This window comes from Struthio camelus, chromosome 1, assembly GCF_040807025.1.
Source record: "Struthio camelus isolate bStrCam1 chromosome 1, bStrCam1.hap1, whole genome shotgun sequence".
Taxonomy (NCBI): domain Eukaryota; kingdom Metazoa; phylum Chordata; class Aves; order Struthioniformes; family Struthionidae; genus Struthio; species Struthio camelus.
The window spans coordinates 156,361,119-156,378,096 of NC_090942.1; the positions used below are offsets into that span (position 1 = coordinate 156,361,119).

The window sequence follows — 16,978 nt, forward strand, 5'->3', positions numbered from 1 at the left end:
GTGGACTTCACAACCTGCCAATACCCAAAAAAGACTATCTGAAACTAGCTCGTATGTCTCCATTGAACACAGTGAGGTAGTGTAGATGCCACTTTAAACAGGCAAACTTAAGACTTAAGTAAATTGATGTCCTCCAGGACACAGCATGAAGCGACCTTCAGATATAAACAATGCTTTAACAATATAAACCAGACTGTACTGGAATGAGAAGGAAAGAGTTTGGTATTCTGTTAATAATCTTTTCAGCTCTCAAAACCTCTTAATCTTCATCACTAAAGACAGTGATCCAAGGGGAGTGCCCAAGTATAAACATGCTCAACCCTGTCACTCTTTATGTTACGTCCACAGACAAGGAGCTCAGCTTGGCTGATGGAAACCATCTTTGGACAGGTATTCTCAAAAGGCAAAGAGAAAGATACTCATGACCTGACCTACTAGCAGCGTGAGGGAAGAACAAGTCTAAATAGCTGCTGAACTTGTTGATGAGATATTTGGGTCTTTACAGTGGCTGCCTGATGCAGGGTTTTAAATCAGGTATCTGGGTGTCCCAGGGAATAGACCTTTACAGATGAAGAGTGAGCATCTGTCATGTAGCGGGAAGGAGGGGTGCTGTGCTGAAGATTATGAAATAGCTACTACTTTCTTCTTCCCTACAGTAAGTAAGAGGTTGCCTTCCTCTGTGGCCCCAGAAAGTCCTGTGCGTAGCAGAATCCACGTCATTGTTAGGCAGAGTGTTACAGATAGGTTTGTGCCTCACTTCCTCCTTGCCCTCCCCAAAGACGGCTGCCCTGTAGTGTTTCTCTGTGCAGCCTGGGCTCTTATTTTGCAATGAGGCACCTTGTGGCAGTCCTTTGTGCCAATGTGATACCCCAAGTATAGCATTTTAATAAAAATTATGACAAATTTATGAAATTTCAGTGGTGACAGACTCTTCCTAAAAGTAGCTCGTCGGAGAAGTGGAGGTAAAACTTACATAGACATTTTGAGACAAAAATTATTGCCTATGACAGATTTTTATTACCCTCTCAAATATGCCACCTTCTGCTCTTTTTTTCAGCACTCGTATTTAAATATTAAACCTACTGTGGCTGGAAAGCCTCTGTGTTATCCTTCACTGGTCCAATAAAAGACATCCTCTTATCTGTCTTTCCAGCTTTTCCTTTCACATGCACCTGCGATGGGAAGTTACTCATTAATAACTCATTGTTGCATTTAAACTTTGCATAGACTGTTATTTAGCAACTTACAAATGTCAAGTAGTTAATCCGCTCATATATTTTCATCTAGCTGTTTTGAAGTAGCTAGGCTCTCTTTGCCTAGGCAGCTCCAGGTTTCTTTATAAGGATTCACATATCAAGGTGGAATTTAACCTGGAGGTAAACAAAGAGGCTCGGGGACAGAAAATATTTCTCCATGTTGATTTCACTAGTGTTGTCTGTCCTTAGTGGAGACTGCAGATATTGAATTATTTTTATCCTGAATTTTTCTCTTTACAATTTTACTTCTTCAGATCTCTGTCGAAGAACTCGGGAGGAGTTTGGTTATAAAGGTCAACAGGGATGCAGTTATGAAGATAGCTGTCTCAGGGGACCTGTTTACTCTAGACAAAGGACTGTATCAGCTGAATTTGACAGTAGGGGGCATTCCTTTCAAAACAAAGGACCTTATTCTACCTGTAAGTATAGCATGATCATTTGCATTGTGTTGCATGCGTGAAGGGCTTGATTTCGTCTTCTTTTGGGGTAATGTAGGTCCTTCCTGTGAGCAGTTCAGCCTGCCCTGAAATGGGTGGAATTATCACCTTCTGGATATGCATTTCTCTCCATTGATTATAGAGGGAGCCTAAGCCAGTAGCACAGGTGAGACTCTTGATTTTTTGATGGATAAGCTTGGGTGGGATCTATTCCACCGTCGGCCTGCAGAATTAGGACACAGCAAAACTGGGGCATGTGGTAAAGCCCTGAGAACCAGCAGTGATCATGCATGCTTTGAAGTGGCCCAGGTGTGTCAGTGGGTGTGTAAGGAGATGGTTGTGCCGTCTGGGTCTTGGAGCAGTGTTGGGAATGCTTTTTGCATTGTGACTGAAATTTGTGCTTCATGTATTTGAAATTTGTGCTTCATGTATTTCATGCCACGCTTTTGCCACTGCTTGCTTGTACTGTGTCTGTTTAGTAAGACCCAAGGAAAAACAGGGCCCTTTTCTCTTTATTTCCCCCCAGTTCAAGTAGGTAGTGTGTAGAAGTAAAAGGCACTCTTTGGGGGAGATTGGCTGACTGCTATATTTCTGAAATAGCTGCTGTTTAATCTGCTTTGAATGTCCACCACACACACAGCTGGCACCTTGAAACCAAGATCTCTTGGCATCAAGAGCATCTCTTTATTTTTAAATGAGGTGACAAGCTTGTGGCTCCGTGACTGGGAATGCAGCAGCTGAGGGAGGCTTCTGTTCCTCATAAGAAGTCATTCAGGGCCACTGCTCATCTGAAACATTAAACATAGGGGTGTGGTCTGAGCACAGGACTGAGAGCCAAAAACTCCTGAGGTTTTTATCCTGGCTTGGACACTTATTCTCTCCTTGCCTCAGCTAATTGGGGATAATATTGCTGATTTAGAGGCTTTATGAGGAGCCTTCTCCTTACATACTGTCTTATTATTAGTGCTAACATTTGGTACAGGATAACATAACTAGAAACTGGAGCGAACAAGATGTGTACAGAGTACTGTGCCCATCTTGTGGCTCAGGCACCCCTCCCTTATGCCAGAATATGGCAGCTTATATGGTGGCCAGGTCCAACGTGCTGTGTGTAATGAAGGCCGCTTGCAGTGGCACAAAGTACGATTTTTTTTTTTTTGCGTCAAGTTAGCATCCAGTATTTGCAATGCAGAATTATGGGCGTTAAAAAGCTTTGGCTTCAGTGCTTGGAATTAAATTGCCATAAGGATGTGTAGCATGTAGAAATGGCTAACAGAATCAATACAACCAAATGGAGGCCTGCGTTAGCTACCAGTGCCCTTCAGTTCTGTGGAGGCAAATTGATCTTGGGAGGACCCCAGGGAGTACTGCTTATTTGCTTGGGGTTGCAAGACTGGGGTTGCAGCCAGTTGGGTTACATATTGGTAACATGTTGCAATGATTTCTTTTTGCATTTGATGTCATAATGTAACTCAGTCTTATATGAATCCTCTGCACCTGGAATCACTTATTCACTGAATAGCAATTTAAGGTGCAAGATACTGCTTTATCTTCCTAGATAAACCCTCGGCTGGATGGTTGCATGCGGGCATGGAACTGGCTGAATGGGGAGGATACCACTATCCAAGAGACCATAAAGATGAATGACAAGATGCAGTGCTTTTCTGTAGCAGGACGAGGGTCCTTCTATCCTGGCCGAGGCTTTGCTGTATTTAATCTTAGTTACAGTAAGTACCTATTTATTTATTTATAAGCTGTTGTCCTGCCATATGAGACATACTTGACTGAGCAAAAATAAACAGTTTAAAACTTGCATGTGTGCTAGCCTCAGTGCTCGGTGCTGAAAAGACTGACAGCTACGGATGGAAAAAGAATAGCTGAACTTGTGGTTCACAGCGAAGGCCTGTGTATGGCGGTTGGAACCAGTGCGAATATGGCCAGCACTGATTAGGTTCTCTCTGTGTGGCTTCAGCAATGCGTTTGACATCTGGGCTGGCATATGCTCCAGCTCATGTGCAATGTCAGTGGCTTCACAGTCCCTCCATCAACAGAGTAGCTGGTTCCATCCCTTTCCAGTGTTTTCCCCTAAATAAGGGGCCCTGCAAACTGTAATGCTGCATCTTGGGTTTATGATGGACAGAAAATATTATCTGTAGCAAAATACCCAAGATCAAGTTTACTTTTAGTCATTGGCTGATACTTGTTACGCTTAGGACGAACGTACTAAGCTTTTCACAGGTACGCGCTGGATGAAATTGGCCTAGATGCAGTAATAGCAAGTTTCAAAGCAGGCTTGGCCATACTAATTTAGCACTCAGAAGGACACCTTTTTTTGTCCTAGATAATTCTATTTGTTTATATATGTGATAAACTGTTAGTACTTTTAAACCATTGCACATGCCAACCATCTATTTCAGTTCTGTGTACAAGTCCTCCTCTCCAGAAGCTGCTTCTATGCAGCATTACGTGGATTTTTCTGCTGTGCCACTGTAAGTCAGGGAGTATCAGGTGTCTGTCATCTTGTTTACCACAGATTCAAAAGCTGCAAAGTAGAGACAATGCAGCATCTGAAGAGCAGATGAGAACATTCCGCAGAAATGTGTCCCCAGCACCTGCATATTTATATTCTTTTCTGTCTGCAAACAATAATCCTCTTTTTTGGGGGTTCTGTAGCAGTAAGCTTTATAAAGAACGTATTATCTGTTGGTCACAGAAACAGTACTGAAATCTTTCTTTGTAGCCAGCATCACTTTTTAAATTACAAGGGCGCTGGCTCAGGAAGAAAGATTCCAACAAGTTTTTAATTCAGAGTTCAGCAAGTGAGATAAAACATCCCAAGCATTTGATAATTGATGATTCGGTAGTGACTAGGTGATCAATACGGTCTGCTTACATTATTAAACTTTTTCGGTTTAATACAGGCTTTTGTAGAAGTGTTTCCTGTGTGTCAGATTTAGACTTAGATCCCTCAATCATCTTTTGACAGTCAAGGAAGATGCAAAAATTGGGTGTCCTATCTTGTAGCAGGTCTTTGAATATGATGGATTGACAGCTGTGGGAATTCAAATCTCTCTTTGTGATTAAAAAGCTTAACGTTGTCATGTTTGACTTGAAAGGCAGCAGAACGTGGAAGCCAAAGCTGATGCTATTTTCTTATTATATGTTCATATGCCCTGGCTTTTTTTTGAATAAAAGAAATGTAGCAATTTCTCCATATGCTCATCCCATCTATCCTGTTCTCCAGGCAGAAATTATACTGCCTACCATTTGACCTGTTAGTCCTATGTTTGTCTTGCCACGCATTTCTTTTCCTGTAGTGCAACCTTCTTCTGGAAATGAAACCAAGGCAAATTGGAAAATAGAAGTAAATGCTGCAATTCAACCAGCGACAGATACTGGTGTGCTCTTTGCTCTGGTTACAGAAGAAGCATCTGTCCCTTTATCACTGTCTTTGATTGACTATCACTCCACAAAGAAACTTAAACAACAGGTACAGACTTAAGTGTTTTTCCAGACAAGACACCTTGCCATTTCCTGGGAACTCAGACCTATTTTCAAAAAACAGTTATCAGGTTTGCTGCCTGCCACACTGTGTGCTTATTTGCGCTAGCCAGTTCAGAACATGGTCGAGACTGAGATGCTTGACTAATGTTGGAGTTCTGCTTCTAATGGGTACATACTAAGGGCTGCTATGGAGCTCTTTGCAGATGTGGTCTGGGTAAAAGATGTAACTAACTGGTCTCTCGAATCCAAGCATATTTTGTTACGTTTTTCTGGCATATAAACTATTAATGCCAAAAGCAAAGAATTTGCATCGTCTGAAGCCTATCAGTAATAGTCCCAAGGTAGCTGAGGAATAGTGAAAGGCCAGTTAAAACGGAGTACAAGCTACTCATTTACTGATATTAATAAAATAGGGCTAGATTCTGCCATTACATGGGTGTAAATCAGGAGTAATTCCACTAAAGCCCGTGAGCCAACTTTCACTTAAGCAGCCCAAACTTGCTCTGTTTAGTTCTAGTGCAAGATAACAAACTCTTTAAGACCCACTAAGAACTACCTCTGAGAGGAAAGTGGTCTGCTGTAACTAAGAATCAGTCCCACTGGTTCAGTGGTTTTGCCTCTGTGCAAATGAGCTCAGAGCATGATCAGCAATAATAATAAGGCCAATTCTCTGGCGGCTCTGCAAAATCTATGTAAACAAGGGGCTCATACTGACCCTGGATAGCTGTGGTGAATTATGTTTCAGCTCACTCCCTCTTTTTTCTTTTTTCTCCTGCTGTTCAGTTTATCATCTTGGCCTTGGAGAACATGGTTGTGTCCAGATTGGCAATAAATCTCTGTGATGAGAGGGAACACTCTGTGGACATCCTCCTCAAGAAGGATCAGTTATCCTTGAGTGTAGATGGGAAAGCCGGAGAGACTGAACTAAGTACCTCTGAGCTAGAGGACAGCCTGTCCATCTTGGAGAACTCTTTGCAGTCAATGGTGAAGACATATGTGGGAGGATTGCCAGGTGAGCATCCAGTTTTGCAGCACAGAATACAGACTGCAACTCACCTTGCTGAGCTGGCAGTCAGGAAATTGTCTCTGTGTTCATTAAACCTAGGAGACTCTTTCTCTATTTCTGCTTGAGCAGGCTTACCCTTGACTTTTTTTTTTTTTTTGAATGATTATATCCTTCTTTTCAGGGCAGCTGGAGGCAAAAATAGAAAGAGGGGGTTTTATTTGGTCAGCAACAGGAAATGATTTTTCTGAAGGTTAGCTATAAGCAGAGTCAATGTCTTAAATCTGTAAAATCCATAGGAGCTGTGCCATAGGCTTCTGCAGGGCTACGTAGGTGTTCATTACGTGACAACACGTGGGTGTTACGTTTTTAGCTTAAGCGCTCCTCCTGGGCAGAGCTCAGTTCTCATCTATATGCCACTGAAGTTTTTGTGTATGACTTCAGGTTTGATAGGAAGTCTCTGAGTTGGCCCAGGAAGCAGTTTGGAGCGCTGAATGTTTCGTGCCATAGTGCACAACACCTGTTTCCCAGACTCTCAAACATGCACGTCAAGTTTTCTGCCCTTTGGTCTGCAAAATCTTGTAGCCTGACTCCTAGATGTACGTAATCTCCTAGTATATAGGTTCCTCCATAAAATGACTAGTTCCATTGGCTTCACCTAGTTTTGACTGACGCTTGGGAAGCCCAGTGTGGTGATTCTCCCTGGCTGACGTTCTCTTTGAACTGATCACACCGGTCCACAATGAATAACATATTTCCTCCCAACAGGGGTACTTAGTGCACAAGCAAGAGGCTACCACAGTTTTCAAGTTTTTCTAGGTTTGCAGCAGCAACAGCATTGCTTGTGGGAGGTCATTTTGCTCCTCTCTTCTGAACCTGGAAGATCAAACTTTGATCTGAATCATGAATTTTGGCTGAGTTTGGGGCTTTTTCTCTAGTTCTGGCTGAACTGGTTTATCAATTGCTATTGCTGAGAAATGCAAATAAGGAAACGCTTATATCTCTGATGCATAGCAGTAGGTCCTATTTTGTTGCCAGCGGCTAAGCAAAATCTTGCCTTTACTTGCCCAAGCAGGGGAGGTGGAGCAGTGTCAGCCTCTAGGTAGGTGCTGAAGCAAGCAAGCTGGAACAGAGTGGCTAGGGTGCCATGTATGCTAGGACACGTAGCATGGCTCTTCCCACCGTTAAGAGCAGGGGCTCACAGAGTATTAATGCTAGTCATGTTGAGTCTTAGTTACACCAAGAAGTGGGAGGCCAGGCACTCTGGGATGTTCACACCTTGGCAGGAACAATGCTTACTCCCCACATCTGGCATTTTCCAGAGTGCCAGGTTACATTGTCTGAGCAGGCCATTGTACAAGCAAGAGATGTAAACTGCTTTCTTTTAAGTAGCTCTCAAAAGCATGGCAGAGACCTTCACAGCTCAAAAAACAGCCCTGTTCTGCAGCCGTAAGTTCTCGATCCTTAGCTTTGACAGTAGCTAGAGTTATGTGTGCTATTGTAGTTATGGCCGTTTAGACCAGGTTGACATCTCTAGTTTTAGCTCCTTTCCCCCTTTGATTTGGTCCACTCAGCAACAGAAATTTCTGCCTGGGGTCTGTTTTTTGCCATTGAGCGGAACCCAGTGCTTCCATTGAGAAATCTCGTCAATTTGCCAAACGAATAAACATTTTAGCACTTTGACTGGATTCTTCACTCTAGGTTAAATACCTATACCAGAAAGTCAGATCAAAGTGAGCTTGAGGATCCTTGTTGGCCCATTTCAATTTTGATAACATTAGATTGTTCTTTTTTTTTTCTCTCCTTTCTTACCCTTTGGAAAAAGCAAAGTCACACATAATATCTTATTTCCACGTGCCATGAATAAAGAAAGAATCCAGGGTTGAAATGTGCAATATGTCCCATATTAAGTGTAGATAGTATTGCAGAAATGGAAGAAATATTTAGCGTTTTAAGCGATAAGAGGGAACATGTATGCATTTGCTCCCTTTTCTATGGTATTTTCAGTCCTGGTTAATTCTAAGTAACTTAATTTTACATGGTGCGTAGGTATTTCTCCAGGCCATGTGTATACCAACCAGGTGAATGAGACTTTAAACAAAACTTTGGAGTCTTTACAGAACCACATTTCTGAGACAAATCCATTCCTAGTCATAATAGAAAAATAAATGTTTGACCTGGTTTGCAATTATAATACAAAGAAAAATCTTTTTTTTGCTAGCATCTTACAAATCCATCTCAAAGCCCACACACGTCAGTAATCCCTGTAGCACATGTGAAAACAATCTGCATGATCTCTTAGACGAGTGTTGGAGCCATCAAGCCAACACTGTCGACTTCTGAGGTCAAAGTTTAGTTTTCATTCATGTGAGGTACTGTAACGTTGATGCCCACTTCTTCAGTATGAGTCCAGTTCTCTTAAGCAGACTTTGCAGGTAAAGTTTGGTAAACAGAGGAAGGAATATGAAATAGATGAAATCATTGTTTAAGCAAGTACCAAGCCATTCCGGTATGATGTTAAGGAAGCTGAAGAATTTATAGTTTCTTCTTGTGGCTTACAAAGCCCACGAAAACAGTCTCTGTCTGCAGCCTCAGAGTCTGTCCGTCCTCGGTGTGAGCTGTGTTTGCTTACGTTAGCTTTGAATTTGGCCCTGCGCGTCTCCGGGCAGGACCCTTTAAATTACGTATAATCTCAGGCTAACAGGAGAACCTATTGTTCAGTTTGTCCTTGCTTCAGTGTAGAGATAAGGGGTTTATTTAGCTACCTCAATCACTGAGAGATTAAATAATCTCTGAGACTTTCATTGCTTTCCATTGCACAATGAGCTTGACTGGGTTGACTTTGAGCTGTAAATAAAGTAACCTTTAGGGAAGGTTAAAGGACAGACAGTTCATTTAAATGTTCATGTTATGTTTTGCTACATGCATTTTTGTTTCTTTATTTAAGGTCAATGTGTATGTGATGTTACGGAAGTTAGTAATAAGATTGACTAATTCCTTCTCGTCTTCTCATTGCTGTTTGTTTTCTGCTCCTGAAACTGGTTAGAAGGATGTCACCAGTGGATTTCCCTAGGAAAAAATTATTTTCATTGGTCTTACCAACTCAGTTGATGTCTTCCAGCACCTTTCTGATGAATGCCAGGAACCTCCCTGTGCTGATATATAGCAAAATCACAGAACAGTAAAGATGACTGCAGCAAATGGTAGATTCTGTGTATGGAGAGGGCCTTCCTATCATTAAGTTCTTCCTATGACATTTCAGCAAATATTTTGAAGCACAAGGACTGATCATTAGAGGAAGGTTTAGCAGCTCCACTAAAGACAAAATAGAGGGTTCGGAGATGGAGGGGGAGAACACAGCAGGACGGAAAAGCAGTGTGAACACAGTGTTCGTAGTGTGACAGGTGAGAAGCTGCGCTGCTGTGCAGCAGCACAGTTTCATCAGTGTTGGAGGCCTTGCACAGATGCAGAGCAGCTGAGGGTTCAGCCTAGGAGAATGGGTTGTTGTGTAGGAAAGCAGAAGGCATTCTTCCTGTGTCTGAAAGTGCACTCTTGCAATCTTGTGAGAGGGGTCGGGGTAAGGAAGAAATCCCAGAGTGGAAAAGAGAAGAGTTTGAATTTGTCAGAGTTGTGATCATCTGAGTGTGGTGGGGCAGGTGTTTATTCTAAATGGGCCCTCAGAAATGTGTGTCTCCCCTTTTGCCCAGATGTTCCTGTCACTTCAACTCCGGTCACTGCGTTCTACCACGGCTGCATGACTGTGAAGCTGAGTAACAAGGCACTGGACTTAGATGAGGCTCTTTACAAGCACAGTGACATCACATCACATTCTTGTCCACCAGTTAAGGCGGGTCAGTAGGTACCACTGCAATGGGAAAGTTTTATATTCAGAAACTTTCAATGCTTTTCTTTTTTTTTAAAGATATAAATTATTCAGACCTACTGCACTGCGTGTATAGTTTCTCTTAAACACTGAAGTTATGTAGGAGCTACTGATCCTTATGTCAGATTGATTATTGAAATACTCCTTTGCTTTGAGGTTTAAAGGTTGTAATATATTTGTAAATAGTTCAGAAGACTAATATTAAATAAGCCAGAAGTACAGATTATACCTAAACTGAATGTTACGTTCAGACTGTAAGAGACAGTTTTATCTGTGATGTGGAAAACCTGGTAATATATGAGTGTGGACTGGAAGAAAAATAATAATTCTGTATTGTTTTTTATTACCAAACACTGCTTTCTGATTTACAAAATATGAGAGAATAAAATATTTACATACAACTTTTTAATTTACGTGTACTGAGATTATTCTTTATTCTGAAATCTGGGGATAATGAGTCAGGCTGTGCCTGAGGTGGAGATAATACTGATGGGAGGTTTTTTCCCTGTTCTACTGTTCTGTTGTTTGGAGGGTTTTTTATGTGCTTGTGCCAGTATTGTATATCCTCAGGCTGGAGAGCAAATGGTTGCTGCTATTATTACTATTATTACAGTTTCTTTTTTTGGTACCACAGATAGACTCAGTTGTGACCTTTAGAAAAGCTCTTGGTCAACAGAAAATGGCAAACAAACTTGGATCAGCAGGAAACAATTAGAAGAAAAGACTCAATAAGTTGAAAGCCATATGGGTCTTGTGTGAATAACCACTGAAGCAAATGATGAGGTGTCAAGAATTGGGGAATATTACGCGGTGATGACATTTTTTTGCTGCTTAATTTTTATATTGGCTCGCTCACTGTGAGCCTAATGGGAGCACTGAGGTTTGAGATTGTGCAAGTTAGCCAGCCTGAATTGCAGCGTGGTGAGAATATGCACATGGGTTTACTCAGGAGAGGTTGTAGAGCCATAAAATGCATGTAACTTTTGAGCTATTAAGCATGAGTTTCCTTGTGAAGCTGGGGTGGGCTTTGCTTATGCTGCTTTGAGGCACTTAAAATTTTGCTTTTATTTGGTCCTTATCTTGCATCAAATTAGAGTAATGAACTGAGAGACATATATATTCTTGTGGTATATTCTTGTAGTGGAAATCCTGATACTGAGTGGCTAAGGATATCCTGTGCTTCAGATGATTAATATGGAAAAGGTCTAATTCTACACGGTCTTTTGTAAATTGTTCCTAGTCGTTCTATGTAATGTTTTGCCTAGTCAAATACACAAATGACAGATTAATTTAATAATCCACACATAAGCCAACACCTGTGACCAAGCTGCGGAGATGGAGCTGTCCTGGAGGAAAGGATGGAAGATGGGGAAGAATACCCCAAACATCTTTCCTGGTAAGGATCACTGCTTTTTAAGCAGACAAAAAGGCAGCTACTCTCTTAGCCAGTAGACAGCATGACATCATGGCTCCATATCACGACCAAACTAGTCAGCAGTAACAGTGTAAGGCAGAAAAGACCACAGTGCTCCATCACTTTCAGCTTTCACCCCACTTTTTTACACTTGCAGAAGAACCTCTCAGAAGACTCTCTAACATTCAGGTATGACCAGATACAAAATTTGAAGGGATGTTTGCTAACTAGTCAGTAATATAAAGGGACAAGCTTATTGGTGGAGTGCGCATGGATAGGAAAACCCAGGAGTATGGGATTTTGCTTTCTATGTTTGTTCTTTCTTTTACGTTTTTTTTTTTTTTTAAGCAAGGGAAGTCAAGTTATTGCTGAGAGTGCTTTCTGTTAGAGTTGATGACTCTGGATCAACTTGTGATACGATGGAGAACCCAGAAAATATCTGTTTAATATTTTCAGTGAGAGAAGAAACAGAAGGTATTGTGGTTAACAGTACTGCCCCACTGTGGTGCTTTGTTTTCTGTTTATTTTTCCTTGTTATTGTAGTTCTTTTCTAAAATATGTCTCCTATCTTTTCAGCTTGGAGTAGGTCTAATGAAAACAAGTAGATGAAACAAACCCTGTGTTAGACTTCGTTCTTTGCAGAGGAGGCATGCTAGCAAAATAGTCTTATGTATGTCTGGCATTTTTGTGTAATTTCTGTGGTAGTTACCAAAAAAACCATGTGGCATAAATGAATCACAAATATGTCTGACCTTTGTGTTAATGTAAGTGGTAGTATTTATGAGGCCAGAATTATTCTGGATACTGGAAATGCGAATCCTGTGGTACAGTGTAGTATTCTGCAGTTTCAGACTTAATATTATGTGAATTAAATTGTTTAAAAAATTGAATTAGAGTTTTTTCAGAGCAAAAATTGCTCTAGGACTGTGCACGTGTATGCATAAATACTTTGTACAGACCGCAAAGAACCCTAACCCAAAATGTAATTTAGAAGAGAAGTGTACAGTTTGTAAGTCTGGAGAATTACAGAAGGGGGAGTTTGTTTTGTATCAAGCTTGATTGTTCTTCATCTGCTACAGCAGTGCCACACTGGAGGCAGCTGCCTCTATATACCATTCCGAGAAGAGGAAAAAAAAGTCCGTTCCTCCTCAATCAATGTGCTTCAGCCCAAGGGAAATGTTGATTTCATTTTTGTTTTGGAAGCGGTCTGGGTGCTCAGCTCAAAGGGAGCAAGTCTGTTCCAGGCTCTGAGTCACCAGAGTGAACACAGGTGGTTCCCCTGGTAGTATTCAGAGTAAGTAAAAAGAAGTAAACGTGCATTTCCATTAAGTGCATGATCAGGGTGGTGTAAACTGTTTACAGCTTACACTTGCACAGAACTAAGTGTTTTGGATTGGTTAAATTCACGTTTAAACCAAAAATATGATCTCCACTCCAACTTTTGTTTCTCTTACCAGGTTCATATAAGTCACCTTGTTGACATCAGCGGCCTAAAATTTCGCATCCATGAAAAATGTTCTTAATTGAACAACGAGATATTTTTATAGTCCTTATAAACTAACCTCCGATTTTTATGTGTATTAGTACTGAATCTGCTTTTTATAAATAGAGGTACAGCACATGAATTAAAAAAAATGTCTTGAAAGGTGGAAAGTATTACGTAATTGGACAATCATTCTTTGCTCTATTTTTAGCTGGTTTGATGGTGTCACTTCCTCTCAAAGGAAACTGTCAAGTAGGTTGGTTTTGTTTATATAGGGTTTTTTTTTTCCCCATAATATGAAGCAGCTGCTTAAAAAGTTAATGAGAAGTATGTTCCTTTTGCTGTTTTGCTCTTTGGCCTTTGAGGAAATTTCTGTACCTTCATTGCTGTCTAGACTGTGCGATGTATAGAGCAAGCAGCACCACCCTTCCTCCAGGAGCAGAAAGTAGTGAAGGGATGCAGTGATCTGATAGGTTTTCATCCTTGTTTAGCCACTCCTGCCACAAAATATGACAACCCCATGCTAAGAGGGATGTCTGCTAATGTGATGCAAGACAAGGATGGCATGACAGAGACAAGACTTCCTTCCTGTAGATGGTACTGTTTAAGGTGTTTCTGCTTAGCCTTGTCAAAATATTTTTAACTCTCAATAATAGGAGAAAATGAAAAATATGTGAAAAAGAATTCTGATCACTAATCAGTTCTGTTTCAGTGGTTGTGAAATTACTGAACCAGGTCTTGATCAGTTTAAATAAATAACTGGGGCCAACATGCAGTGGTTTTGGTTGTGGTTCTCTTTTGACTGGACAGGAATAAATTCCAGCACTAAAAGGTATAGATTAAATCCCTGTCTGGAAATTGCATGTTTAGCACACTGGTGTGACGCAATTCAGATAAAATAGTCCCAATAAAATTAACCTTTGTGTTTGGAACCTGAAAAAGAGAAATACTTGGTAGGATACTTTTCCTCTTCAGTTTTCCTGTCTTTATAAACATACAGAGCCTTAGGTACAATACAAATATACACAGCAAATTTTATTGTAAAATAGTTACCACACTTTTTTTTTTTATTATTGGTACAACACTTTCACCGAAAAAGAGTTATTTAATAAATACTGCAAGGAAACAAACATCTAATTTCTTCCTATCCAGAGTGATTGACTCAGCGCTCCAAACTACCTACTTAGACAACACAGACTAAAACCCCTCTCTATTGGCTTATGAAAGCAGAACACATATCCAGAGTGTTTTCTTCCTTTCTCGTCATGAAGAAAAGTCGCTCTGCAGTATATGGAGAAGGAAAAAACTCATGCTCATGTTAGCCAGAACACAATACTGTAGTTGACTGCAGGCAAAGTGAGTGGTGAGTAGTAACCCCAACAGTGATGTACCTGCCCTTGCATTTCCACGATTCTCTCAGCTCACAGTGAGATGTAGGTGGGTTAAAGCAGAGTGACCATAGCACACTCTGCAGTGGGATCCTTGATTAGTCTAGTGCCTGCACTGCATAGAGTTTCCAAAACTTAAAAAGAGCCTACCGACTACTTAAAATAAATCCTTTGTTCTATGGTGCATACGGTGGAGGCTTTTCTCCAGGCAAGAAGTAATTCGGAGCATAGAGAGGTGGAGCATTGGGGGGAAGACCGTAGCTGGAGCTGGACTGAGATGGAGGCTGAGTTTCTTCTGATAAAGAAATGTCAGTAGATGATGTTCCTGGAAAATTGCTGGCAGGCTGTATATAGACAAAGAAAAATACCTTCTTCAATAAAGGATTACAACCCCATTTGCAGCTCTGAGATAAGTGTGTACCATGTACATATTATATAATAAGCCTGATGACAGTTAAATTTCTCATGCATTGCAGCACAACACTGGAGTATAAAGCATGTGCTTAAGTATAGCAGTTACAGTGCGTAGTGAAACAAGACAGATTACATCTGTAGCCAAGTAATTTTTAATAGGCATTGTGCATACAGCTAGGCAATAGAACAGAAGAGGAATTTCTGCAACAAAGGATACTCTGGCTTCCCAGGTGACTCACTGTACCTGCCTGGCTGATTAAGTTATGTGTAGCTGCTAGTTTCCAGGCATCCCTGTGAAGCTTAAATTATCTCAGGGTTACAGTACTTGCATAAATGCAAGGTCTTACTGCTGTGCCAAATGCAGACTTCTCTTAAGAGAAAATTTTATATGTAGGCATGTGTCCCCCTGTAAGTCTTTCACTTTAGCTGTCTCAGTTATAATGGGGTTTGGCTAAAAGAGGCATAAAAAATAGGTAGACCTTAAGAAGCGGCCCATGCTCAGTAACAAGCACAATTTGTTAAAAACAAAAGGATGAATCTAGGGACTAATGTTCTGGATAAAATCCCACCACTACTTTAAAGCAAGTTTTGCTATGGATTTCAGAGGGCCAGGATTTCACTCCCCCCCCTCGTATGCCAACACATGCCAGTCCATGCGCTTCATCAGAAGAGTTGTGTGCTCAGCTTCCCTCAGGTTCAGGCCTAAAGCGCCTGGAATTTAAAGAAAACAAAGAATAGTAATCATGGATCTATGTCAAGGGAAAGGAAAAATCCAGGCAAGTAAACAGGGCTGTCTTGGGTACTTACCATGCAAAAAAAAAAAAAAAAAAGGCAGTCCTTATCTACAGCGCGAGTACCAAGGCTGGTACTTGCTGTGTGGCCTCTCAGGGCCGACGTTCCCCATGCCGTGGTGCCTTGCTTCTCCATGGGCCTCTGGGTTAGCAGGGCACAGCCCCGGGAGTCAAACCCCCACAGAGAAGAGACCGTTGTCCTGCGTTTGTGCCGCAGAGTGACTGACTGCAGGGTTACGGTGTGAGACCGGAGACTTTGTGACAGGAAGGTTGTTCAGGCCCTTTAACTCTCCCAGAAGCAGTGCAGGTATTCTTACGGACTTGCTAGGTAGATCAGCTCTAAGAGTAGCTGCTGGGGCTTGGGGGTTTAGTGGTTGTTACATCCCTACCCTCCCTCGCCCCGGCAAACTGCAGCCACCATTTCCATCTGGCTGCCTGGATTTGCCTCTGTAATGTGTTCCTCTTTGGCAGGAAGGACTGGCACAACCTTTACTGATGTCATCGCCAGCAGCCCCTGCACAGCTATTCATTTACCTGGCCAGTTGGCAGTCGCCTTACCAAGACTAGTTGCAACTGAACTGTACCAGTAAAGGATAAGCAGTTGTGTTAGCACATGCCACAGTAAATAAAAGAATCGCTGGCTTACATTTTTGTCAAAAGGAATTTCTGCTGCCACCTTTTTCTTTGTTTGCATTTTTTTTTGATTTTTGCTTGTGTACAAGGATGTATGAATTAAACTAAGGTGTTCGTAACAGCAGCTCAGTATGTGTTTTTTTTTTTTTTAAAGGTTTTCTTTGCCCCTTTCCAGAAAACAGTTATTTGGTGAGATACTGGAGTCATCAGGGGACCAGGAACCAGTCTGGTTTGTGGTGGGAGCGCTCAGGTTCATACAGAGCTAATGCAACTTGGGGCAGTGTGTATACTGGGAGTGCTACATGCCAGACTAACGCAGGCCTGAGGGGTGGGATACGTTCCTGGGAGGAGCAACTAAGGCCCTTTACTGGCCCAAGGGAACGCTGGCCAGAGAGAGAGGTGTGTCTTAGGGCCCGTTTTGCTGTACAGCTAGGAAGAGCACTAGAAAAGGGATGAGGCCTGAAGGTGAGAGGCCAGCCTCCACCTGGGCTTCACACGCACATGGTGCGCATTGCCGTGCTCCTGGTGTTGTGTGCCGAGGCTGGCCAACAGTACACGCAGCACCACCTCTGCCTGTGCAAGGCCTGTGCCGGAAGAGCTGTTCTGAGAGTGCCCCAGGAGCTGAGGCTCTGGCACACCTCTGGGGACCACAGAGGTTTTAAGTGACTCAGCACTGCCAAGGCACAGGTGTCTCTCGGCCTACCTGGTAACAAACACTTTATGCTTTTGAGGTACCCGAGAGTGCCCTGCCAGACCTCCATGACAAGGGGTA

At 41.9% G+C, this 16,978-nt stretch overlaps 2 protein-coding genes across 5 annotated transcripts in view; one reads left to right on the top strand and one right to left on the bottom strand.

Moving 5' to 3' along the window:
- GAS6 (growth arrest specific 6) overlaps positions 1 to 10,492 on the top strand; it is a 44,615-nt gene extending 34,123 nt beyond the window's left edge. Inside the window, exons 11-15 of the mRNA XM_068926097.1 lie at positions 1,511 to 1,675; positions 3,252 to 3,420; positions 5,011 to 5,183; positions 5,981 to 6,209; positions 9,908 to 10,492. Of these exons, the coding sequence (XP_068782198.1) occupies positions 1,511 to 1,675; positions 3,252 to 3,420; positions 5,011 to 5,183; positions 5,981 to 6,209; positions 9,908 to 10,059 (888 nt within the window). The 3' untranslated portion in view covers positions 10,060 to 10,492. The remainder of the gene's footprint in view (positions 1 to 1,510; positions 1,676 to 3,251; positions 3,421 to 5,010; positions 5,184 to 5,980; positions 6,210 to 9,907) is intronic.
- Positions 10,493 to 14,000: 3,508 nt separating this feature from the next.
- The window catches only part of TMEM255B (transmembrane protein 255B), an 83,582-nt gene continuing 80,604 nt past the window's right edge, over positions 14,001 to 16,978 (bottom strand). For 2 of the 4 annotated variants that reach the window (XM_068926113.1, XM_068926121.1), the window contains one exon: positions 14,001 to 14,712. In XM_068926113.1, coding sequence (XP_068782214.1) covers positions 14,545 to 14,712 — 168 coding nt within the window. In that variant the 3' untranslated portion in view covers positions 14,001 to 14,544. Of the gene's footprint in view, positions 14,713 to 14,916; positions 15,494 to 16,978 lie in introns of those variants that run through there. The other 2 variants (XR_011137559.1, XM_068926130.1) reach the window with 1 other exon arrangement.